Below are 25,027 nucleotides of genomic sequence, written 5' to 3' on the forward strand. Positions count from 1 at the left end.
TGACTGTCCATCTTGGCTTTCTGAGCAGTGCCCACTTCCACAGGAGAACCTAAATAAACTTCTCTGGGACATGGGCTCACCTCAGAAATCCTGCATTAACCCTTCTGAGTCCCTGTTGCCCAGAAGAAATGCAGGCAAAGAAAACAAACTTAAGGAAACAAATTGTCCTAGATCATATTTCAATGTGGGCATCCCAAAATCCAGAAGCAAACCTGTTTTGAAAGACTACATATTTTGTTCAAAATATTAATAATTTTGTTGAGTGCAATTGTTTGGTAGTGCAATCTTGCTGTAATTTTTCTCCTGTAATGAGTGCAAGTTTCATGTTTTAGTAATAACAACATCATTAATGTAATTTAATTTGTGTTTGTGATTTTGGATCACAAAGGTTTGCACAGGCAAAGGATCAAAGGGTTTGCACGGGCAATTATCATCTTTGAATGTAATGAATAATGATTGCTTTTAAATAGCAGGATTTACAATTACATAAAATAAGTGGTTAATAGCATGTTATAGTCATATTAAAGTTATATTAAATTTATGCAAGGATTTCTCTGTGGTAACACCTCTACATGATGATGTCTGAATTGAGATAGATGAAATAATCAATCCTTTCAATTTTAGGAATAAAGCTTCTACCACTTCTGTTTAAGCAAGACTGAAGCACTCCAGTGATGAAGATGAGAAAGTACATGATGTCTTCTTCAATCTTCAGGCTGCAATTTCAAACCCTCCCAGACTGAAACCAGGGCTAAAAAATGAATATAATCCTACATAACATCACTCCATGCTAGTTACAGATAAATGAACTGCTGCATCTCCTGAGTCTCTAGAAGGTGCAGCTTCACTTTCTCCATCAGGCTGGAAGTGAGTCCCTGTGGCCAGGCTGGGCACCTGAAAAAGGATCTGGACCAGCTGAAAAAATGTGTCCAGTAATGAGGACAAGGATAGAAGATGTGACCTGAGATAGAAAGAGAATAAAACAATCACTCAGGACAATCGTCCTCGGTCTTGAGAGGGTTTGTGCCAAGAGTGGAGCTGCAGCTTCCAGCATTTGGGTAACAAAGCAAACGACACTATGAACATCTGTGGGATGGGATTTGCTCTTACTTGTTCTTTTTCTCCTGGGCAGAGACTGTGTTGAGCAGAGACCTTTGACGTTTAATTGAAAAGGAAGAAAACTACTGGCCTGTTCTTAAGCAAGCTGAGCAGAGGAAGCCCTTTTTGCAGGAGTGAAAAGGTTTGCAGTGTCCCTCAGTGCTCACAGGAACTCACTGCACGGGCTGGAACTGATCCCAGTGGAGCTTTTCCTTTTGCACAGCCCTACCTTTCTCTGTGGAAGTGCTTTTTCGTTAAACAAACAAACATTAAAACCCTTTCACTGAGGATAAATAAAAGCAAAACTATTAGACTGCAAAACAAAACCAAGATACGTGTCCTAGCTTCAGCATAGCATTATCCTTTACATAGCTGTTTATGTAAATGTAACATTTTCATGGTTGTAAACCCTTCTCTACATCAACAAAATATTCATTCCCACTAACCACACTGGTGAAATGAAGCATTCTTTTGCCAGCTCCTCTTCAAAAGGAAGGTTTCCTTTCAGGATCCCGACCTCCAAGTCATATGTTGATTGAGATGTGAGGAAATGTACATTTATTCTTCTGTTAATTACAGTTGGGTTTTATTACATTGTTTTGCACCAGAGAGTGGCAGCTAGAGCTCTTTTTCTGTAATATGTGCCTGTTTCTGCTTGATTTGCAGGTTGGTGGGTTGATTTCTTTTTCTTAAAAGTGCAAAGAATTTTAAAACAGTCACAGCATGCTGAAACATTCTGGTTTTCCAAGTCAGACAGTCAACTCTCCTTCCTTGCCAGATGAACTTACCAGAGACAAAATCTACTTTTTCCTTGCCAGAACTGCCCAGTTCCTTGGAAGATTGGAATCAACTTTTATGAGAGCAGCTTTCAGCAGTTCTTTCTGAACAGACACTGAATTCACACTTCCAAGGACATCTTCTGTTCCTCCTGCATCCCCCTCCTGCTGCAGGAGGTCACCCCCTCAGCACAGCCACACACAGCACCAGCAGAAAGTGCCCCAAATCACGGTGACACTTCCAGACACAGCTTCCACAGAGGCTGCTGCTGAGTTTTTAGCTTCAATTCGCCCTCTCGTGGGCTTACCTGTTCACAGGTTCTTATGCACAGGTTGTCCACAGAAGCTGCAGCTCTCCCATCCCTGGAAGCATCCAGGGCCAGGCTGGGCAGGGCTTGGAGTAACCTGGGATTGTGGAAGATGTCCCTGCCTGTGGGACTAGATGGTCTTTAGGGTCCCTTCCAACCCGAGTCATTCTCTGATTCCATGAAAAATGCCTATTTTTCCTGGAGGACTGCAGCTGTGGGGTCAGGCCCAAGGGCTGCTGCTTCTCTCCCAGCTGTTTTCCAGGCAGACACAGCAAATCCTACAGTCACTGCATGACACAGCCTGAATCACAGCTTTCTCAATATATAACACCAATGTATTTTCCTCTGTGGAGGGGTGATCTCCACCACTAGCTCCATTTCAGAGGGGAAAGGAAGATTACACTGCACTGCTGCTACCACAGCCCATCTCCCTCAAATATTCACATGGCAAACTTTCTGAAAATCACTGTGGTCTCTGCATAAACACTGAGCAGAAAAGGAACGAACAGAAGAAATATTTAATTTTCTTCTCCAGCATGTTATGCAGTATTTCCAAGCTCCTAAAGTGAATTCTTTACCACATTAAGTAAATTTGACTTGTATGCTTTAGCTCTGACTCATTTTCCTTCTAATCAGTTGCTAATTATTACCCACTTCCTCAGAAAGTTTATGGGGACAGATGCTGCAGTACCATGACTACTAAACAAAACCCTGAAAATTGGAGGAAAACTTCCCAGCAGATGTAGAAAGATTAAGTTGATGTTTCTTTCCTTACGTTCTCTGTCCAGTTAGTCAATTTACATATGCACTGGTTTTAGCAGTGATTTTATGCAATAAATAATATTTAACTGATCAAGTTGTTGTGTATTTACAGAGGAATGGCACAAAGAGACCGAACTGGCTGAAATCCTGAGGCCAGAGCGTCCAGCTCTGATTTCCCTGCCAGCATCTTGCACAAGAGAAGAGGTTTGGGGGTTGAGGGGACCTGAAAAGGACTCACACAGTGACCTAACATCACACAGAACTGAATTCTCACTGCACTCACCATTCACTGCTCTGGATTGGTGACTTCTCCTTCCATGACTTCTAATTCCCATGGGTATTTGCAGCTGCAGTTTTAATCAGTTTGATATATAATCAGTACAGTTAGTTCTGCAGTACTTTTCTGATATACAGTAAGAACCTGTATATAATCTAATCATGCCTTGTTAACATCTCTCTCACCATACTTTGGAAAGATGTAGTTTTAAAAATATCCTCAGCTGCCTTAACGTGAATACAAGATAGTTCTGGGTAAGGAGGGGAAAAAGAAAAAAAGAAGCCCTCTGGCAATAAAATGTCAGGATTTTACTTCTTGGCATCTAAGCCACAGAAACCAGACAATTGTTAGTCATGACCATTTTTTATAGCTAAAGACCTTTCCCTTATGGAATAAGTGAACTTGCATTTTGAAACTACCTCCAAGCGTAGCACACGTAGCCATCTCCTCAGCATCACACACAGTAACTCCAGTTTCCATTTCAGATGTTCCAAAATAACAAAAATCAAGCCAGAATGTCCAATTTCCTTGATATAGCATCCAACACCTCATAAAATTTCCAGGAAACTGATATTTATACAAACTGTGCCAAAGCTATTCTGTACAAAGTATTTTCAATTGCATTTTGGAAAGAACTGTCTGCTGAAGCAACAAAGAATAAAAAACTTTGCTTCTACATCTCTGCTTATCAGTAATCTTACTTCAAATACTTAAAAATAATTTAGGGAATGCTTTGATTGTAAGAGACCATCTGGGTAACTGCATGGTTGGATACCAGGAAAGTAAATTCTAAACATTTTCCACATGATATTCATGTGGTTATTGATATCCACTGAACAGAAATTAATGCTAAATTAAGAAAAGGTGAATCAGAAAACCACTTTCAAAGTGTATGGCTGCAATATGAGACCATCATACCTCCCACTGGATGGAGCTCAGGGTTAGAATTCTGGTCAAATATTTCGCTAATCCCAGTCACCCAGGAAAACAATTTACAGAATTTCATTTGCCTCTTTCCTAATGCCCACACAAAGAAAATTATTGAGTTTGCATATTAAGACACCACCACAACAAGCAGTAGGAACAAAGAGAATCAATCAGCTCTGCAAATTGTGCAAGCACTTGTTTTGAAATAAAAAGGCAGATGAAAAATCAGCTTCTGTTTTAAATAGTTTCCTGGCTCTGGGGCTGTAGTTTAATTTTTGCTAGTTGGGTTAGGTGGAATACTAGAGAAGGCAGGTGATTTTTAAACTCGTTTTTGCTGAGAGCTGCATGTCACAACTGTGCTACACAGGGCACAAATGGACTGCAAAACACAGCACCACTTCAACAGGAAGCTGGAACATTAATCAACATCAGCAAGATGAACTTGCAGAGCAAAGATGCTACAAAACACTTCTGCAAGATTATCCTGTGCCCCTTTGGGGCCAGAAGGGATTGCAGACTGTCAGTGCTTGGCACTGCAGTGTTTTGGCAGACTTTCCCAGGTGTGATTTACCACAGCCATGGCACAAGCTGGTAATGAGGTGTTCCATCCTGTCAGGAGTCAATACTGGACTGAAAGGTACACTGCAATTAATTAAAGTTACACACCGTGTAAATTTACAGCCATCCAGGTGAACAAGGGCAGGCTCTGGCAGTTGGGGATAGAGGCTCCTCAAACAGGGATAAACTGAAACAAAGCTGAAATACAGCTGGGAAGAGACGGAGCACTGTCAGGAGTCCAGCTCTAGAGGATTTATTGCTGCATTTGGGTGGAACAAACCCTTTCTTTTAAAATCATAAACCCAGCTACCCAGCTGGAGAAGTTTACTAAAACATTCTTTTTCTAAAAGAAGAGCCTTTTAGGAATGACTGTCATCAAAACTTGTCTACAGCCCTTGGATTTATTCTCTGAAACACATGTTTCGACAGAGGAAAGAAAAGGCTGCTTAGCCTATTGTTTACCCAATGAATAATTACCTCGTAATTAAGTGTAGTTGATTGCTCCCCTTCACAGCAAGACAAACCCACTCACCACCCCCAAGCTTCAAGGGCATCAATAAGCACATGTGTAAAGATTAATGCCTGTTAGAGGAATGCCCAATATCCCAGAGCCAAACCCATACACACACCAGCACTCCAGATTTGGATAAACCAGGCCTGTTTCAAAGAGCTTAAAGCCAGGTCTAAATGGTTGCAGACATCCTAATATCTGAACCAGAATGGTATGGGATCTGTGATCCACCATGTGGCAATTTCTACAGTAGGCAAACAGATTCCAGGCATTGGTGAAGAGGTAATTAAAACAGTAAGGAAAATGCATTAACATCTGGAAGACATAGGCAATATGACAAATTGAACCCAGCCTTGGTGAGGAAAACAGATGCACAAAAGCACAAATACAAGGCACATACTGAAAAATAAGTCATGTGATTAAATGATGATTAAAAGGAGACCATCAGGACAAATCCTCCCCAGGCAGATGTGCCACTTAAAGAAAACCACTCCACAGGGGGAAGCAAAATGAGTCACTCACAAGAAGTACTGTTGAATTCTTTTAATAACACTAGGAAAATATCATAGTATTAAAGTCCTGCACGGGATCCTCGGGAGGTTATTTGGGTTGGGATTCCTTTTGTGTTTATAAACCAAACTTTGTTTCCCAATTGTGTTTCCTTTTAAGCCAACTACTCCTTTACAATGGCATTTCCAGTTAAAAGACAGCTAACCTATAAATACCTGAATGCCACAACACACATTGTGTGCGTGGGTTTTGTTTTGTTTGCGTCTTAGCGGAAATGACGGGAAATCTACTCAACACAGGGAAGCAAACGTCGATTTGTTACGCGGGGGATGTAAAAGCCAGTAAAGAGTACATTGCATACATAATACAGAAGGAAAAAAAAAAATTATCATCTGGAGTATGTGAAATTACACTGATTTTGCACCTTAAACCTAGTAGAAGTTACTCTGTTGGCCAATACTAATCCACTGAACAAGCAGAATGTTGGTCAGAAGTCTAACGTTTCCTGTACCAGCACAGAGAGAATATAAGCAGTCCATTGCTGTTAAAAAGAAAAAACATGAAATCCAGCTCATGTTTCTAGTTAGGGATCGATTTCTTCGGGAACTACTGTTAACATAACATCTTCGTTGCCCCTGCGCACAACCATGTGCAACGTACTGTCCTTTTTAATAATGTCACTGACATCACTGGCTGAGCTTATCGACTGTCCATTGATGCTTATAATCACATCGTTGTCCTTCAGGCCACCACTGAAAATACAAAGCAGCAATGTGTTATTATAATTGCAGTTTTATTTTCAGGGAAAAAAAAAAAATGTCATTGGATTATTTCTATTTCCCACCCAACAGCAGCTGTGCAGACATGGCAGGCATGAGCAAAGCAATCAGAATTTATGAAGCAGTGAAGATTACAATGAAGTGCAGAAACCTCAGGATCTGATGGATGTAGAAGTTTGATTAATCCCATATTTCACTGTCTTCAAAGGAATTCATTATTGCAAATAGCAGTTAATTCTGCAATAAAGATCCTAGGTGTTGATATCTGTCTTCTAAAATAATTGCAACAAAGCAGATTCATTTTAGAGGGGAGATTTCCCAAGCTTTTGCTCTTGAATACATAGAGAAGCAACCTGAGTGGCACTGTGTGCTAATGAGGCATTTCGGTCCCTCCTCTCCATACACAGCTTACTGACAGCCACTTCACCCACCCTTCATGTTTTAAACCTGAGCACAATGACACATGTAGCTATCTAGTTCGGTCACCAAAAATTAACTGTGTTCTTCCTCTGCTGCCCATAGCAGCCAAAAATCCCTTTTTCTGACCTTGAAAATGGAACCTTCCTGACTCAAAGCAAGAACCAGGGCTATGTCTCTCCCCAGGCTGGCTGGAGCTGCTGCCAGCACCAAGAAAGGGCTGGTGAGGGATGCCACAGACCACAACATCTTGCCCAGTCTTGCACAACGGTCTGGCTCCAAGTTATGGAAAAATTAACCAGGACAGATCAGACATGATTCAACCCTTCACAAGCATAATCCTTCAGAAAACCACAGACCACTCATCGGCCTCTTCCACCCACAGAAGGCGCCTGACACGAGTGTCTCCTGCAAGCAGGATGCCTTTGGCCAATGTTTGCAACAAATCTGGTCTCCTACAGAAGGCATGGCTCAAAACATGTTCACAGAGGAAGTCATTCCATGGTTTTTCATGCAGCCTCTCCACGTGACTCATAGCCAGGATGGGTGACTCCAGCTCTGCTCCCACCAGCACATCTACACAACAGTGCTGGAGAGATCAGCAGAAGAAGGAAAGCGCTGGGCAAGGGCACTGGGAGTGGGGGGACAGAGCCAGCCTGGGCTGCATTTTAACTGCCAGGCCAGCCTTTGGATGGAGCACCTTGATTTGGGTCTGCCTTCACGTTAGAAGGTTATATTGCCTCACATTTTTTCTCTCTAAATCTCCCTCTCTCTGCTATTACATCCTAAAATGACTTTTCTGCAGCTTCAGACCTAGCCTGAACACCAAGGCAGCAATTCCAGCCTTGGAATATATACACTGAAGCAGCCAAATCATCCCTACACATTACACTGACCAGTGCTCTGCCTGAACCATCTACACAGCAGTAATTCAGAGAGCACTCTGGACAGCTGTCACTGTTCATCTTACACCCAAACTGCCAGAAACACACCATCCAACCATCCTTGCAGCCTTCCTAAGAGGTAATGTATGCCTGCCCCAAGCAGCTTTCTGCCTACAAGCCTTTGGTGCCAAATAAGCCTCTTTGTTGCCACAAAGATTTACTCCTCTCTTGAATTACTGCTAGCATCAGAAAATGAAAAAGGTTTCCCATTTCCTGCCCTGGATTACTGAGCGGTTTCCTATCAAGCAAACCCTGAGAGGAAAGTGTCTCCAGCAAAAGCCAGCCAGACCAGTGCCAGTGACCACAGCCCAGCTGCCAGGCTTCAGCCAGACGTGGCACCGACCAGCAGGGCAGCTCCTGAGCAAATCCTGAGTAATGGCAAGAAAAAAAATCAGTTGTCCAAACCCAGCAGCTCTTCCAGTAATGTGACTGCTGACAAAGCCCTCAAATGGAAGAGCATCTGCTGCCAAGAGAGGATTTCAGCCCCGAGGTGTGCCAGGGGAGCTGGAGGGTTTGGCCAGAGCTGAGGTGGACGCTTCTTCCAAGGTGGACCCAAAGCTTCTCCCTCGCTCTCCTGCAGTGACCAGCAGGGTCGGGAGAGCGTGCAGGAACAAAAACCTTTATTCAGCACTGGCATTGGTACAGCAGATGCCTTGGAAGCAACTGCTGAGAAAAAATGAAAAAGGAGTTTTCACACCCCCTGAATCCCTGCCCTTTGGCCTGGAAGGCTGACGGGGCTTCCCTGCAATACCCCGATCCAGTTACAATATTGCCCATCAGGGACCAGAGCAAAACCACAAACCCACTTCCAGCAGACAACCTAATAGCAATCAGATGGCCATAACCTTGTTAATTTAGCATAATGAAGAAAGCCAGTTAAGCAGGAAACAGCCTCCATCGCTACCCCCTTAAGTCAGTGGCAGTGGTTTGGAGAAAAAAGTACTTCAACCTACGCTTCAGCTGGTGTTTCTGGAATAACTTCAATGACATAGGCCCCAGAGACAACATCAGGGAAGTCTTTATGGCGATCCTTCAGCTCTCTAGCTTTGCTGAAAAATGAAGAAATAGCAAAAAAAAAATATTTTGTCAAGACAGGAAAAAACCCCCCCACGCATTTTACTGAAGTCACTTAATAACCACGAGCTGAGGTGTTTTGCACACATTGGTGTCACTTCAGCATTCATTTTAACCCCTAGATGTACATTTCAGGAATTATTACACTTTCTGCATGCATACAGCTTTTTAATGTCTGTTTCTGCTAAAGGCAGTCATTTCAATAGATACAGACAGTCAGAGTTAAAACATTTCAAAGTTTTACAACTAGCAGATTGTAGAATCACAAAGTGGTTTGGGATGGAAGGGACCTTAAACCCCATCCAGTCCCCACCCTCTGCCTTGGCAGGGACACTTTCCACTATCCCAGGGTGCTCCAAGCCCCGTGCAACCCAGCCTTGGACACTTGCAGGGATCCAGGGGCAGCCACAGCTTCTCTGAGGACCCTGTGCCAGGAACTCCCCACCCTCACAGAGAAGAATTTCTTCCTTGTATCTCAACTAAACCCTCTCTCTGCCAGTGAGAAGCCATTCCCTCTTGTCCTGTCACTCCAGGGCCCTTTGTAAATAGTCCCTCTCCATCTTTCTTTCAGGCTCCCTTACAGTACTGGAAGGCCACAATTAGGTCAAGCCCAAAGCTTCTCTTTTCCAGGCTGAACAATCCCAATTCTCTCAGCCTATTCTCATGGGAGAGGTGCTCAACCCCTTTGATCATCTTTGGGGCCTCCTCTGGACTGGCTCCAACAAGTCCATGACCTTCCTGTGCTGGGGACCCCAGAGCTGGATGCAGAGCTCCAGGTGGGGTCTCCCCAGAGCAGATTAGAGGGACAGAATCACCTCCTGCAATCCTGAGCGCCTGGAAAACCCCAACCCCGTGTGTTTCAATGCTTTGTTCTGCCTGTGGATCCCGCACAAGGGAAAAACTTCTGGTTATTTTTACAGGACATGGCATTACCTGCTCATGAGCCTCTTATAGTCTGAGCATGAATAAGCAAGTCCACACAAAAGCTTCATTTGACATTAAGTGAACTGTTTAATGAAAATAATTTGATAGAACTGGAGGTACGCACGCAGCTGCTGTAAGTGATGAGAACATACAAGGACATGGATTTAACCCCAGGACAGCCGCAGTCACTAGCTATTCTCTTCTGAAGCATTAAGGAGAAGAAAAAGCCAGGAGCTGTTTAAGAACAAGCTCATAGGAGAGTCTAGAGGAGAGTTCCACCAGGTGGCAGACGCAGAGGAGAAGGTGGCAAGGACTGGCTGGGAGGTGTCACCAGCACGCACAGAGACACACGGTGCTGGCTCAAACCTCGCGGGCGCTGCTGCACATCTCCAGCTGGATCCAAAGGCATGCAGAGACCACGCTTGGGAAAGGTGAGGAGCCACCTCGGGTACTTACCTGGGAGTTAGTGACATCATTCGTATGCCAATGTATTTCTTTTTGGTTACAGCTTTTCCTACAAGAAGGAAAACGGGTCTTGATCAGTCGCCCTGACCAAAAGAGCCTCGCAGGCTGTTGGTTTTCTGGTTTATCACTGTTTTCACAGAATCTCGGAATGGTTTGGGTTGGAAGGGACCTTAAAGGTCACCAATTTCCAGCCCCCTGCCATGGGCAGTGATGCCACCCACTAGACCAGGTTATTTTCATGTTCCCCTTTCCAAGCAGTCAAGTACAATACCTTTAGCTTGTCTGTCATGGGATTCAGTTAGGAACTTCTTTATTTTATCGGATGGGATAGCAAACGAGATGCCTGCTGTAACTTTTAGTGTGTTAATTCCAATGACTTCACCATCCTGGAGAAATAAAACAAGCCATTATTAGCAAATATGGAACACCACAAAGAGGATCATTTCTTCCAAGCAGCCACAAAGACAAATTCACACTTCGTTGCTGGTTTTCAATTTTCTAAAAGTTTTAGGTGTAATTTTTTGAGTCTATTGATAAAACACTACCTAAAAATTCTGGAAAATCAATGTGATTATTCATCTTGCTGCAGAAGAGGTCAGAACTGGGCAATTCTCTTGCTTGCAGCAGATGAGCAATGAATTCTGCAGCTAATCTGTGTTTATTTCAGTAAGCAGCACATAAAGCATGGCAGCGACTGCTCCCGAGCCACTATTACATAATAACATAAAGAAAAATACAGTTCACCAAAATCAAAAAAGCTTTCCTGGCAATATAGCTCCAAGAGCTTTGGATGAAACATCTCTGATGTCATCTCTTTTGAAGCCTCAGCAGTTTCTTTCTCTGGTTCATCCCGAATAAAAACTGTCCAACTACAGGTTTTTTTTTAAAGTGAAGATTAAGTGTGACTGAAAGTGTGCTGTGAATTGGGTGGGAAAAAAAAAAAAAAAAAAAGCCAAATCTCCTCCAAGGCAGAAACTCTGAGTAGTTCTGAGTTTCAGTCTGTGCTGTGCCTCCTGAGGACTCAACCCCATGTACCCCCAGGAGACCTGAGAGCTCTCACACAGTTTTGCAACCTGCTTCAGTCATTCTACAATATTGGCAAATCAACCCTGATATCCTGAAGCTATGTGGATTTTTTTTTTTGTGTGTGTGTGTGATTCAAAATGAAAGGGTAGATACATTATAGAAATATTTAGCTGAGTTTCAGTGTGCAAAAGAAAATAATTTCCAGCTGCAGGGTAAACAGCAAGGGCAAACACTTCACTGTAAAATCTGCTTTTCCCTTTTTGCAAGGCTTGAGCAAAAAAACATTACACTTGTTTGAAACTATGCAAACCGTAAACATCCTAAATATTGAAATCCAAATGTAGCCTTTTAGCCAACATAAACACAGACAACTGACTAGTAAGAACCATGTGAATTTTGTGTAGTCAGCCAGATATCAAAAGTTCCAAATCACATATCTGGTGGGGGGACTTTGCTTTTTTATTGGTTTGGGTGGGGTATTTTGTTGTTTTGGTTTTTTCTTTAATTAAAAGCAAAAAGTTCAAGACTAAGCAAACTTGGAGAAACACTTACCAGATTTACAAGGGGTCCTCCAGAGTTCCCATACTGAAAATAAACATAAGAACACGTTTTAATATTTACCTCTTCATTTGTTGCAAGTAAAATATAAAAGAAATTTTTGAAATATTTCTGTAGTACTGTTTCCATTGTCTATTAAATACATGCAATGGAATGGTCTTAAACAGCCAAAACCATAAATTACACTTTTAACATCACCCATTTTAGCTGAGCTTTGAAAATACTTAGTTTTTCTTCTCCTGCCAAAGTTAAGAAAGCCAAGGTTTTAGTTTTGTTTTCTTAGTGCCACACCAGAAACTGAGATGATTTTAGGACAGCTCTGGGAGCTGTTAGTGAAGATTTCTTACAAGGCCAGGATTTGAAGTACAAAAACTATTGTTTTGCCTCAATGCAGAAACAAACTTGAATCCTTAAACTAAGCCTGGCTTCTTTTCCAGAAAGATGAACTTTGAGAAGATGTTTATTTGCCAGAGAATACTGTCTCCTCCCTTGCTATCTGCAAGGATTTTGAAGTGAAGGTAGATATTGTGCTTGGTGTGGGTTTTTTGTGGGTTTTAAGTAACAACCAAGTGCTGCTGCTGTGCAGATGTCCAGATCTACGGGGAGAGAAATGCTCCCTGCTCCTGAGGACGGCACCACAGGAGGAATTTTCAGAGCATCTACTGGAGGAGCATGAGGGCTGGAGGCAGCAGCTCAGAGGGACATACATTGATGATGGCATCTGTCTGGATATAGTCCATGTCGGAGTTGCGCAGCCCCAGCTCCTTCCCCCCGCGCTGCGTGGTGCTGACAATGCCCGTGGTCACCGTGTTCTGCAGGGAAAAGGGACTTCCAATGGCCACCACAAACTCCCCTGGCCTCAGGTCTGCAGACTGACCCAGCAGAAGAACTGGCAATTTACCCTGCAAGTAAAAATAGAACAAAAGAAAAGAGAAGAAAATTCAAAGGTTAAGACACCGCTCTGCTGGCAGAAGAAATGTTACGGGAGGATGGATGCATTCACAGGGTAGAGGAAAAGAGAGAGGCTTTTATATCCTCAGGGATTTTGCTTGTTCTGTTTTCTTTGAGTATTTTGTGTGGGTTGGTACAGAAACATCCCAGTGAGCATCTGCGCTGCAGTGTGGGCTCTTTACACCGGAGAACTTTTTCCACAACAGGTACCCATTAAATCAAGAACAATTAAAAAGACCAAAGGAATATTTATGCTCTGCTCTACAAAGCAAACATCTGATGATACTAGAAATGAGCCACTTCCAGCACTTCTTGAAATAATTAGCCAACAGCTGCTGAAGTAAAAATACGATATTGTTTGTGAGGGAACACCAAAGAATCATGAAAGCAACAGCCCAAGAGTTTTAAACATGCATGTGTACAGTTAAAAGCATTTTACATTCTCTCAAGACACCAGCTAATACTTCATCTTACTTTCTTCTAATGAAGTATCTCTTGTAAATAATTATATTGCCTCCTACATACACTGATGTCTTCCTCTGAAGATGTTAGGATTTAAAGATCTGATGTGTTTTTTTCTGTTATGACAGTAGAGGATACCATTATCATTATCCTTTCCTTTCAAGATCTTGCCTCTTAACATATTAAATATCACATAGTTGAAGACATTCCCAACATCTAGCAAACACTGTGTTGTACAGCAATTAAAAATAAAAAAGGGAGGGAAGGTTGGATCCACACACTCCTGCCAGTGAATCAAGGGTGTTCTGCAACAGATCATACTTCAAATAAATACTTTTTTTTTTATTCATCACCTGCCTGTACAATACACATTGAGTGCCATTTCTCCCTTTCTTCACACTTGTAAAAGTCAATCTCTTCACTTACAGTGATGTGACATGTTTTTAAATACTTTTTGTTTTATCTGTTGTCTAAATGATCCTGACCCTCCCCAGGTAATTTAGCCATGTATTTAACCATGTCATTAGACTATTTCTATTAGCACCAATGAACCTGGACACATATAAATACAGATTTAGACTTAAGGATTTGGAGGATTAGGTTACTGAACCCAAAAATCAAAACAGAATTCTGCAGGCATTTATCTTTTGCTTGGCAAAGCTAACTTGAACCTAGCTTTCCTCCAAGCTTGACCTACTTCAGAATTTTAAGTTTTGGCAAAAAGGGAAAATATTACATGTTTGATTTGGAAACCCATTGCTGGCTCTTGAGGGGTTTTGTTACCAGCAGTTTGAAAGCCTGACTCAATAAGCCATCCACAGGGACAAAAATTCAGTATTATAAACTAACCCAGATCCCCATCACTTTGTATTTTTTCACCTACAGCTTATTTCAAATATCCTAAGAGACAGACAACACTTTGCAAAGTAGAAAGCAAAAAAATAATGACATCAATTATCACTATATGCTGCTGCAAATACAGAACTTATGGTTTTAATGTTTAATGAGACTGGTTTGTGTATCTTTTATCCAGTTTTGTTACAATCCAACCAAGGAAGTTTTACTCAGATGAGCAGACTGTTTCAATAAAATTTATTGCCAGCTCCCAGACAGGATAAGATGGAAACTTATCTTTGGGTCTCCAGACAAGAAAATAATTAAACTAACTTCTTGTTCAGCAGAGTGAGCTGGAAGAGCAACAGAATAGGCAGCACAGAAAGGAGAAGGCATTTCCACGCCTAGTTCCATTTCAGAGGAATGTTATCACAACCAGCAATGCCCTGTAATTAATAATGATCAAATACAGCCCTTATCAGTGCCACAGCCACAGATAAACCCAGCCAGGGCTGTGGCTTTGCTCTGGGAATGATCCAGCAGCTCTGCCCAGCTTCCCCATCGCTTCTGCAGCACTGCAGAGAAACAGCAGCAGCATCCCTGAAGGCAGCACAGCCCTGGGACAGTCCTGGGCACCCCAAGGGACGTGTCCAGGACAGGGGAATCAGGCAGCTGTGATTTGCTGAGCTGTGTGCAGCACAAACAGCCCCATATGGGTAATGTTTGGATACAGGGAGCACCCTGGCCCTTCCTCCTCTCACCAGATGCTATTGAGCTGACGTAGCACGTGTTTGCAAGATGTCATTGGTCAAAACCAGAATCTTTTCTTGGCACTGCTTTTCCTTCTTTAAAAAAAAAAAAACAAAAAACACACACAAAAGACAAAAAGTGTCTTTTGTTTGTATCCCAGTGCACTGAACACGGATACTTTGCAGAGAAAGAGGACATTTATCAGCAAATGAAACATAGACAAGCAAAAGAAAACAGAATAGTTTTTATGTTTCATTAACAGAAAAAAAACCCAAACAGAAATCCAAGAAAAAAAAATCACAAAAAAAAAGCCCTTAAAAAAAGCCCCCCAAAAAAGAAACAAAAAGAAAAAACTGGCTGTGGACAAAGTTAAAAGATTTATACAAAGTTCCTGAATTGTAACAACGGTCACAAAGCCAAAATTGCATCTGGCAGCAGAGAGAAAGTACATGAACGATCTGTGACTAATACAATTGTGATTGTGCTGAGTTTTCAGGGCTGTGCCTGTACTAGCCAGGCTTCAGTTCAACCTCTGATGCTGGATGGATTGGCTGCAGGTCACCCCTGTGATTCAACACGCCTTCTGGAAAGTCTGGCTAACCTTTCCCTCGCTAGAAACAAAAATCCACTGCAAAAACCTCCTTCTCCTGCACACATTATGAAACAGAGCTTCAGAGAACGTGTCCTGTATTCCTTGTGATTTCATTTGTGATTCCATGGTGTGGGGCAGAACTGGCACACTGACAGCACTGCATGTAAATATATTAGTGCCACTACAAAAAATTGCCATGAGGAATTGGTGATGATGAATATATGTGTTGTCATGGCTTTAAATTTGGGAGGTTCTCTCTAAAATAGCTTAAAACATTGCCACACTCAGTATTAAATTTTCCGTTATTAAAAAAAAAAAACAAAGCAAAACAAACTCAAGTGTTTATTTACATTGTACACGTGGTTTTGAAATGAAACCGGTATAAAACCTATCAAAATCCCATGATGGATGGGAAAAACATCCTTCTGCAGTCCCCAGGAGGAGCCCTGGCAGTGCCAGGCAGGCACTCATGGGGTGTTGTAACCAGGATCGTGTCAGAACACCCTCGCTGTGCCCTCACACCCTTCCACTGGCAGCCTCATCCCGAGGAAATTAAGGAATCCTGGCAAACTCAGTGTGAGTTTAGGGCCCTTAATAACTATACTTAATAAATGTGCATTCTTCAATTTTTACATCATGTCTGATGGCTGTCAGGATGACATAAGCACCACTCCAACTCGTGATTCTCCTGCTTTAACTACAGATTTGCCACATCAGTTAATTAAAAGTGCCAGGCAAAGGACCGTGCCTTGCAGCACAACCAGGGGAACCAGGAACACCCAGCACCCAAACCCAGCTCTCCCAGTGACTCACTGCATGGCCTTGGGCAACATAGAATATCTTTTCTACCCCTGTCTTTTCTAACTCTTCCTTTGATGAAGCCTTGGGGCTCTGCTGGATCCGTGTTTACCCAATAAAACAAATCTGCAGGCAGGCATTCTGCAGGCACACAGAAATAGGACTAAACATGCAAACCCCTAAGTGGCACATGACTCACTGTTTACACCCAGCCAGAGAAGGAGCCATTAATTAGGGTTAATATTTTAAGCCTTTCGCATCCTGAAGGGCTTCAGACGTTTTTATATATGGATTTGACTCAATCCCTGGATAAACACAACTCCCACGACATGGAGAGCTGCACACCACCACAAGAAATGGCTCCATCCAACAACAGGACACAGCTGTTGTGGCACGAGAGGAGAGGTAGAGATCAGCATCATCAGCCAGAGGGACTCAGAGAAACATGGAATCATTTAGGTTGGAAAAGACCTCTGAAGTTATCGAGTCACACCAGTAACCCAGCACTGCCAAGGCCACCACTAACCCATGTCCCCAAGTGCTGCATCCACATGGCTTTTAAATCTCTCCAGGAATGGAGATTCCAACACTGCCCTTCTACAAAGGAATTTGTCCCAATATCCACCCCCAGCCTCCCCTGGCCCAGCCTGAGGCCGTTCCCTCTCCTCCTGTCCCTGTTCCCTGCGAGCAGATCCCAAATCCCCTCGGCTGTCCCCTCCTGCCAGGGACTTGTGCAGAGCCAGAAATTCCCCCTGAGCCTCCTTTGCTCCAGCCTGAGCCCCTTTCCAGCTCCCTCAGGAATTCTCCAGCCCCTTCCCAGCTCCTCAGGAATTCTCCAGCCCCTTCCCAGCTCTGTTCCCTGCCCTGGACACGCTCCAGCCCCTCCGTGTCCTTCCTGCAGTGAAAGGCCCAGAACAGACCCCAGGATTCCAGGTGCAGCCCCAGCACAGATGTTCACCTGGGGTCCTTTAACAGCATAGCTTGAGTCAGGTAAAATAAGTGAAATCTGGACAAAACAACTCCAAAAGTAAAAGAGGAGGAAGCACAAAACCAGCACCAGGTACAGCCCCGGCCACAGAGAAATGGAAACCAAGAGACAGATGACCATAAGCAGGAGGTGTTTTGGTTTGAACCTGTTCATCCACAAAATAAGTGAATGTGTCTCTGTGCTGGCACAGAAAGCAAGTAAATCCCTCCTCTGTTCTGTAATCCCCTTCATTTGTGGATGGAAAGTCAGGAATTTGCAGGAAGCACTTTGCAGTTCAATAAACGGATGAAGAGGAGCCAAAAGTTCTGAGTTCAATTTGAGTTAACCAGTGACAGATCTCCTTCATGCTTTTTATTTTTAGGTGGGAAAGGCACGAATGCTGGTATGGAGCACTAATTCAGCTCTAAGTGTAACTCTGGCAAAACATGCAACTGTCTTGGGAATTGCATTTCTGTTCTGACTAATGAAACTATTCAGCTTTCAGAATACGTTATGGCAAAATAAAAACACCAGTCATGAGCATATAAAAATATAGAATATCATCTACAATCTAGAAACTGCTTGACAGAGAGCCAAAGAAAACAAAAAACCCCAGGCTGAATGCATTACAAGCCTCCAAAAGTATTTCATCTACAGTTAGAAAAGCAAAACTGAGTCTCCTTATCTAAATATGGAGCATGGGAAGCTTGCAGAAAAAAAAGAAGAAAAGGATGAAGTGTTGTTTTGATATGTCACCAGGTTTTCAATTGCCTGGCAAGAGATTGCTGTTCTCCCTTAAAAATAAAATACAAGTGAAATTACAATGAAATAAAATAAAAATAGCAATTGAAAAAAATGCTGGTGCTGGCAGACCCACTCTGGAGATGTATTTTGCTGCATGGGAAGCTGGACCGGCACATTGTCCCCACAGTGAGGGCTAATAGAAGCTGAAGATAGCAGGAAACCATTGCTGCCTAAAATGATGAATAAACAGGAGTTAAGGTCCAAGCTTTTTACAAGCTATTTCATTTCTATGGGTCCTGAAGAATTCTGGAAGCAATATATGGGCTTCCTCAGGCTCTAGAGAGGAAGCAACGTGTTATCCAGCAACAGATTTCAAAGTGAAATAGCATTTTAGAAAAGCCACTTACATCTGGTGTCCAAGTAGTTTATTTTTTCAAAATGTGGGCTATTAAAATATTGATGCATAAGCAGGGAAGTTTGCTTTCCTGCCTCCTCCAGTTTGTACACACGGGGAGGAAAAAGCAAATCCCGTCTGACCACAAAGATACAGAGGCTCATTGCCTCAGGAAACCACCAGGGAAACGAGGGCAGAAGGTCTTGTTGATTTAAAAGTGTCAAACTAAGTGGTTATTAATAAGATGCAGGGGAAACCTTAAGCTGAAGGTTTCAGCTGAAGGGCTGAAATGTCACCACAAATTAGAGATGGGTCACAACCCCACTGCTGCTGCACCAGGCAGATGCCAAATCCTGTCTGGGATAAAGAACCAGGAACTGGCCACACTGAAGAACAAAAATCTTCAGGACCTGGGCATGTGTTGCACGTGTGATTTCAGAGTCAGTGTCTCATGGCTGGTTTTTAAGCACGAAGAATGAAGAAACACCTGGAAACAAAGCCATTCACAGTGCTCCTCCCTTCAGTGCCAAACCACAGACATCATTTTTGTGGACAGAGCTCGATTTCCAGGGCTCAAAAGGGTCTCCAGGCAAAAGCCACCTCCACCTTCCACTACTTTGGGCTTCCAGTTTCCATTTGGGTTGGGTTCTTTTATAGTTCTGCCCCCCATAAACCCTGACATTGTCCATTAAACCACCCTAAAACTTCCTCCCCTCCTGCTGGTGTTTATTTTTCAGCAGCTGTATCACACATTCTGATTTAACAAGGTAGTTATTTGCCTTGAGATGAATTCCACAATCCAGCTCTGGCAGCAAAAAAAGCATCTGCTCCCTTTGGAGTGTTGTGCAATAGTTTTGATGGGTTTCACACTCGCTGCAGTGTCACACGTGCCACGCAGGACAGATTATTTATTTGACCAGTCCCTGCCTATGCTGCCAAAATCCTATTTTTTCTAGGGAAGTCTTATAAATTTTGCATGTTCATATCCAAATTGTCTGCAACTGCACTGTTCCTTTCTAGTGATGTGGTCTCCTCCTTGCATTTGGAAGGATATTTAGATTGGATTCATGGCTACCACACTGATTCCAATCTTACTTCCTACTTTCAACACTCCAGCAAACTGCTCTGTGTCACCACAGACATGAGAAACGCTGTTGCTCTCTTTTATAGACTGTAAAAACAAGCACATTTCAGGACTGGAACAACTGCTCCAAGGTTTCTGTTCCTCATTGACTGCAAGATGTTTTTCCATGGAGAATTTAATCAGGGAAACAGTTCATCCTTACTGGTGCCCAGATTTTACCACCTTCTTTCATTTCCTATTGCACTCAGCAAAGCCAAATTAGTTCTAGTAATGTCTTTGACCAGATGTTCACACCTTAAGAGGAAAACAGCACTCATGCTGCTGCAAAATCTGAACAGCTTTAGGAAAACCAGCTGACAGCCTGATCCCATACCTCAAGCCCAGCTCTGTTCCTAACCACAGAGCATTCTTCACCCTTCAGATCCTGCCTTAACATGCCACACAAAAAAGAAAAAACCCTTCTGCATCTTTGATGTCACCTTCAAATAATTTACTCCAATTTAAGAACTTTGCCTCTTGCTTCAGAAAAATTCTTAAGGATGGTTTTCATGCCAGATCCAGATTTTTAAGGGGTCATTTGTACCATCTCCCATTGACATCTTTAGCCAGCAAGTATATTTCAAATTCAACAAATTATTATCCCTGTGATTTTAGGAAGTGTTTTATGCATCTGAATGACTGAAAGACACTCCAGTACAAAAAGGAAAGCTCAAACACTGAACTTGAAAGGGTATATAAAAATAGCCCATAAAAGTTCAGTCTGAGAATCGATTTCTCAGCTGACCACATTTCCATTTTAACTTTTTTTGTGAACACATAAAGTGTTGGTTTTAATTCTCAAACACAAAGCAATTTTGTCCTGTGAACAGAGGTGCCTCAGGCCTCAGCTGGGACTGGGATTTCCCAGTGCCATGCTACCAGAGCTGGCTGGAAATCCAGGTCTCCCATCCCATTCAATTTTCTCCCAGTCTTCTCAAAATTATCCTGAGCTGCAATGGGAGAGGCCAGGAGGATAACACCACCCAAGGCACTGGCTTGTACAGCTGATAAGAGGCTTCCAAGGGCAGGTCAGACCAATTCCAGCCCTGCTGAGCAGTGGTTTCCACCACAAGCTCACCTGGATGCATTTCCTTTATTCCAAGCTGCTTCCAGGTTCTCCCTTCCCACAAGCAGCTTCCCAGGGCAACCAGGAGCCATTTCCTCAGGCCATCAGATTAACATTCGAGGCCATGTCTGCTCTTTTCCCAAGTCCTCAAGTGATGCACCACATCAGCTCAGTGTCTCCTCTCTGACTGGTGCCTCTCTTCTCTCAAGTTCAGCTTCCTGCTGCTGCCAGTCCTCTCCTTCTCACCACGTCCGCTCTCCCCACCACCTTGTGCTTCCAATTTCAAAGCACTTTTCCAGCTGCCCTTCGCTCCCTGCCCCATCCTAATGCTGCCAGTGCTCATGCTGGGGATCTTTCCCTTTGCTTCTTACTGCTCTTGCTTATTTTAAGATAAAAATGAGAAAAATCAGTGATGCCGTGAAAACAGAGGAAAAACAACATGGCAAAAACATTCTAGATATTGTTGTGTTTTCTCTTCCTGATTGTTGTTCCAGAAGCTTTTAAAAATTAAAAATTTTTTAAATGATAAAGGTGGCAAGGGAGCAGCAGGAGCACTTCATCCCTCGGGTCATCCAAGAGTTCTGTGTTAGCAAACTTAGTCATGAACTCTGGCACAAACACTTCAGTCCTCACTGGGGAATAGGTCTGAACTAAAACAACACCGCAAGATCTACACATTTTTGAGTCATGTGTTTCAAATGAAGCATTCTTGCCCGTTAAACTTGGAGGTCATTAACTGACAGACCAAAGGAGGGGAGCCAACATGAGCAGCACCCCAAACATCCACGTTCAGCTCCCTGCATCTCCATCACGCAGCGCTTCCACGCAATATTCCCCTTGCTACGTGTGCAGAACCATTCTGAGGTGTGCAGAACCTCCTGGCAGCTTTTCTGCTGTGGCAGGAGGCACAATAATGCTGACAGAGGAACATTTGATACGGAGGAAGATCATAGATGGGAAGCTGCTCAGAAAACCACTTGCAGTGTAAGAGCATCTTTCCGAGCTGGCTTTAATTTCCATGTTCAAGATGCTCCCCGAGATATTTTCCATTTTAGTATCTACCTCAGCAAGACACAAATGTATCCTCTAAAAGCCATTTGTGACTTCAATTCAGGTGCTCAAGGCAGAGTAGCACAAGCAAAACACCCCCATTTCTTCTCTGAGACAGAGTTATATCAGATAAAGTGTGTGCAAACCAGCCAGCAAACTGGGCTGCTGTTTTTTATTTTGAGGATGCATAAAAAGTGCCATGTAATGCCATAAGAGGTGACAAAATTAACCACTGCCACCCACAAACTCGCCTTTTAAAAACATGTATCCACCTAGTTCATATATTCTCTACAACCCAGCCCAGTAAACAACCTGTCCTTTCCTTCAAACCTGAAAATCAGCAAGAGATTTTGGAAAGGAGGATGTTGAAGTAGAGGAATTATATGTGTCTTGCTTTAACGACTCACCTGAGAATCTATTTTAATTAGTGCAATGTCTGATTTTTCATCAACATCTTTAATTTTGGCTTCATAAGTCTCCCCATTCTTCAGCTCCACCTTCACCCTGTTCTTGTTGGTGACCACGTGTGCGTTGGTCACTATCAGCCCATCTTCAGAGACAATGAACCCCGAGCCACTGGCAACAGGAACCTCCCTCTTGGAGAAAGGAAGTCTGAAAGACAATGGAAATAAAATGTTTATTGCTGCAAAAAAAAGCTGAAAGGTCACAAATCATTCCAAATAACACCCAGCTCCAAAAGGAGCTTGGTGAGTTTTAATGTTTTAAGATATGTGCTGTTACTCTCATTAAGAAGATAAAGCACATCCATTAGTTTAACTGATTTTTTTTTCCCATGACTCTTAAATTATCCTTAATTCTTTAGCACGACAAATATTTATTATCTCAAAACCCCTTTGCTATTTCATATCATCAATCACCATTTCTGTCATGCTGGCAGCTGTTTTCAAGAATTAAAAAAGAAAAAAATAAAAATCAAGACTGGGCATCTTGTTTACTTGCGAAATAATTCAATGTGAACCACAGCAGGAGCGATCTTCTCCACCACATCTGCAATAAAGTTGTATTTGTGCCTCAGGCTGTTCGGATGTTCTTGGCCTGAAATAGAAACAGAGGACATGTCATGAGTTCTTCAAGTGACTGCAGGAGGGTCATTGCAAAACACCTGAATTAAAAAAAGCTCCGAGTGGGTATCTTTCCCTTCCTTAAAAGTCATCTGCAGCATGACCCTTGGTCCTAGATTTCCTCCCTGCTTCTCTGCACAGAGGTGGAGTGCTTTATGGCTGGAAAAATGATCCATGAAAGCTCCTGGTCTGGAGTGCGCCCCACTGGGCCCTGGGGCAGCGTGGTCACCCCAGTGTGGTGCCCAGGGATGAGGCACTGGAGGAGCACAGGGTTTATTCCCTGTCTGCACCGCCCCCTCTCCCTTTGTGAAAGGGATTTTGTACTCAGATGCCTCCATTGCTGCTCTCCTTTTCTGGATGGTCTACTTAGCCTGTATGGTCTTCTGAGATTAAACAAACGAGCTCTGTTCCTCTGCCAAAATACGCCTTCTTGGAGGTTTTTGAAGTCTCAGGCTGCTGCATTTGTGAAATGCTGAGGACACCGAGGTCCTGACCCCAGTGCAAGCCCTCAGCAGCTGCTGAGAAAGTTTAACTTGGGTACAAGGTTGGGCTTCCTTTCCCACCAGTGTCCCCACACTGACCCAGCCTGGCACCTGCAGCTGGAAGCACCTTCCACACAGCCACACTCAAGGCATCCTTCCCACCGGTGCCCCCTGAGGTCCATCAGCTCCATGGAGGGGTGGATCCCACCCTGCCTGGAGTCACTGAGCCACCCCCAGGGCTGTAAAACAGATATGACAACACAATGGGACCACAAAGCTCTGCATTCCAGGGCTCTGCTGGAACAAAAGCTCCTGGTCCCTGGGTATTCAACAGGGGCCAGTGGGATTTTCAACAGCCACTGGATCCCCAACTCCCATTGTGACCAGCAGAGAACCTGTCTGCACCAAGAGATGTCTAAAAAATCTCTGGGAAAAACTCACAATTCTGACACAGCTTCTCCTCCTCAAGCAGTTCAGGGGCAAAAAAAAAATAAATTTTAAAATGTCCTTTTTAAAATTGGGAGCAGCTATGCAAATTGTGAGCACCCCTAAGAGTTATTTTGCATTCCTTTAGAGGCGAGGTACACCCTTTGTATTCATTTCAGTTTTATCCAGTGCATCCATCTCATGTTATCAGGCACAAGCCAAGCCTGGAACAGACTTTCAGGAGTATTAATGTGGTGTGCTGCTCCCATCCATCTTTGCCATTTGACTCCTAAATCCACGCAGGGATTAAAGCAATAAGCAGCTTGTGGGTGCTCTAAGTGCCTTTGACGGTGTAAGAGGACGATTTATTTGCAGAATCACGGGAGACCAAGGCCTATCCCATAAAACCATCCCAATGCAGAAACCCTGAATGCCCTTTGCTACTGGGAAAGCCAGAGAGGAAAACCATGCACATTTTTAAGTACACACTGGAGGCAATAATGATTTGGGAACAACACTTTTAACGCTAACCAGACTCTGGTGTGCTCCAGGGGCCAGCACGTTCCAGGTGACTTCCCAATGCCAACCAGCACACACTGCCCTCAAGAGAGGGGTGCATGCTCCACCCAAACACCATCTGTCACTCAAGAACAGAGTTTTTTTCCTTATTTATACCCTGTGAAACATCCCAAGGGCGTTTAAATGCAGCCGGCACAGCAGTAACCACAAAATCCACTGTGCTGTTTCAGAAATGTTTATCTGCTTTATAAAGCAGCAACATTGATCAGGAAACTTCTGTCCTCACCTCTCTGTTTTCCTCAAGAGTATTCAGTGCCTTCTGATTTACACATGAGCTGTTGCCCTTGGGCTTTCACCCCACAGAGGCTTGCTGATTGAGAAATATCAATTTACCAAACGATTTATATTCCCTACTAGGGATATTCAGTATCAGACAAGTCGTGTCATTGCTGTAAAGCTGGAAATTCCAACAGGGATAGCTTTGGGAAGCTGCTACAATAAGAAATGCAGTTAGGAATGATGCATTTAATGCACTTGCATTAAATAGGTGCTTGGACAGATGATCAGATGGGATTAACGTGGTGCTGGGCTAAAACAGGGCACTGCTGCAGACATCGATCTGCTTTTTGATCACTGCTTAAAAAATGATTTCATCTCAGCTGCAATGCTGTAGACATCCAAAGGTCACATCCTGCCCTTGGGAAAAGAAAATAAAATAGCTCCACGGATGAGGGAACTACACAGGCAAAAACACAGCTTTTTTTTCATGCCTTCAACCTTTTTTGCTTTTAGCTATTGAAAAAGGATATCCAGGCTGTACATGGTGAGACTGCTAATACTTCACCTCAGAGCTGCCTTCCCTTGGAACTGCAG

At 43.2% G+C, this 25,027-nt stretch overlaps 1 protein-coding gene across 1 annotated transcript in view; it reads right to left on the reverse strand.

Moving 5' to 3' along the window:
* Nucleotides 1-5,745: 5,745 nt before the first annotated feature.
* HTRA1 (HtrA serine peptidase 1) overlaps nucleotides 5,746-25,027 on the reverse strand; it is a 32,212-nt gene continuing 12,930 nt past the window's right edge. Inside the window, exons 2-9 of the mRNA XM_086901454.1 lie at nucleotides 22,602-22,701; nucleotides 22,053-22,257; nucleotides 12,622-12,816; nucleotides 11,909-11,941; nucleotides 10,602-10,716; nucleotides 10,322-10,379; nucleotides 8,821-8,916; nucleotides 5,746-6,479 (exon numbers count right to left, since the gene is read on the reverse strand). Of these exons, the coding sequence (XP_086757580.1) occupies nucleotides 6,311-6,479; nucleotides 8,821-8,916; nucleotides 10,322-10,379; nucleotides 10,602-10,716; nucleotides 11,909-11,941; nucleotides 12,622-12,816; nucleotides 22,053-22,257; nucleotides 22,602-22,701 (971 nt within the window). The 3' untranslated portion in view covers nucleotides 5,746-6,310. The remainder of the gene's footprint in view (nucleotides 6,480-8,820; nucleotides 8,917-10,321; nucleotides 10,380-10,601; nucleotides 10,717-11,908; nucleotides 11,942-12,621; nucleotides 12,817-22,052; nucleotides 22,258-22,601; nucleotides 22,702-25,027) is intronic.

This window comes from Cyanistes caeruleus, chromosome 8 (assembly GCF_971803275.1).
Source record: "Cyanistes caeruleus chromosome 8, bCyaCae1.hap1.1, whole genome shotgun sequence".
NCBI lineage: Eukaryota > Metazoa > Chordata > Aves > Passeriformes > Paridae > Cyanistes > Cyanistes caeruleus.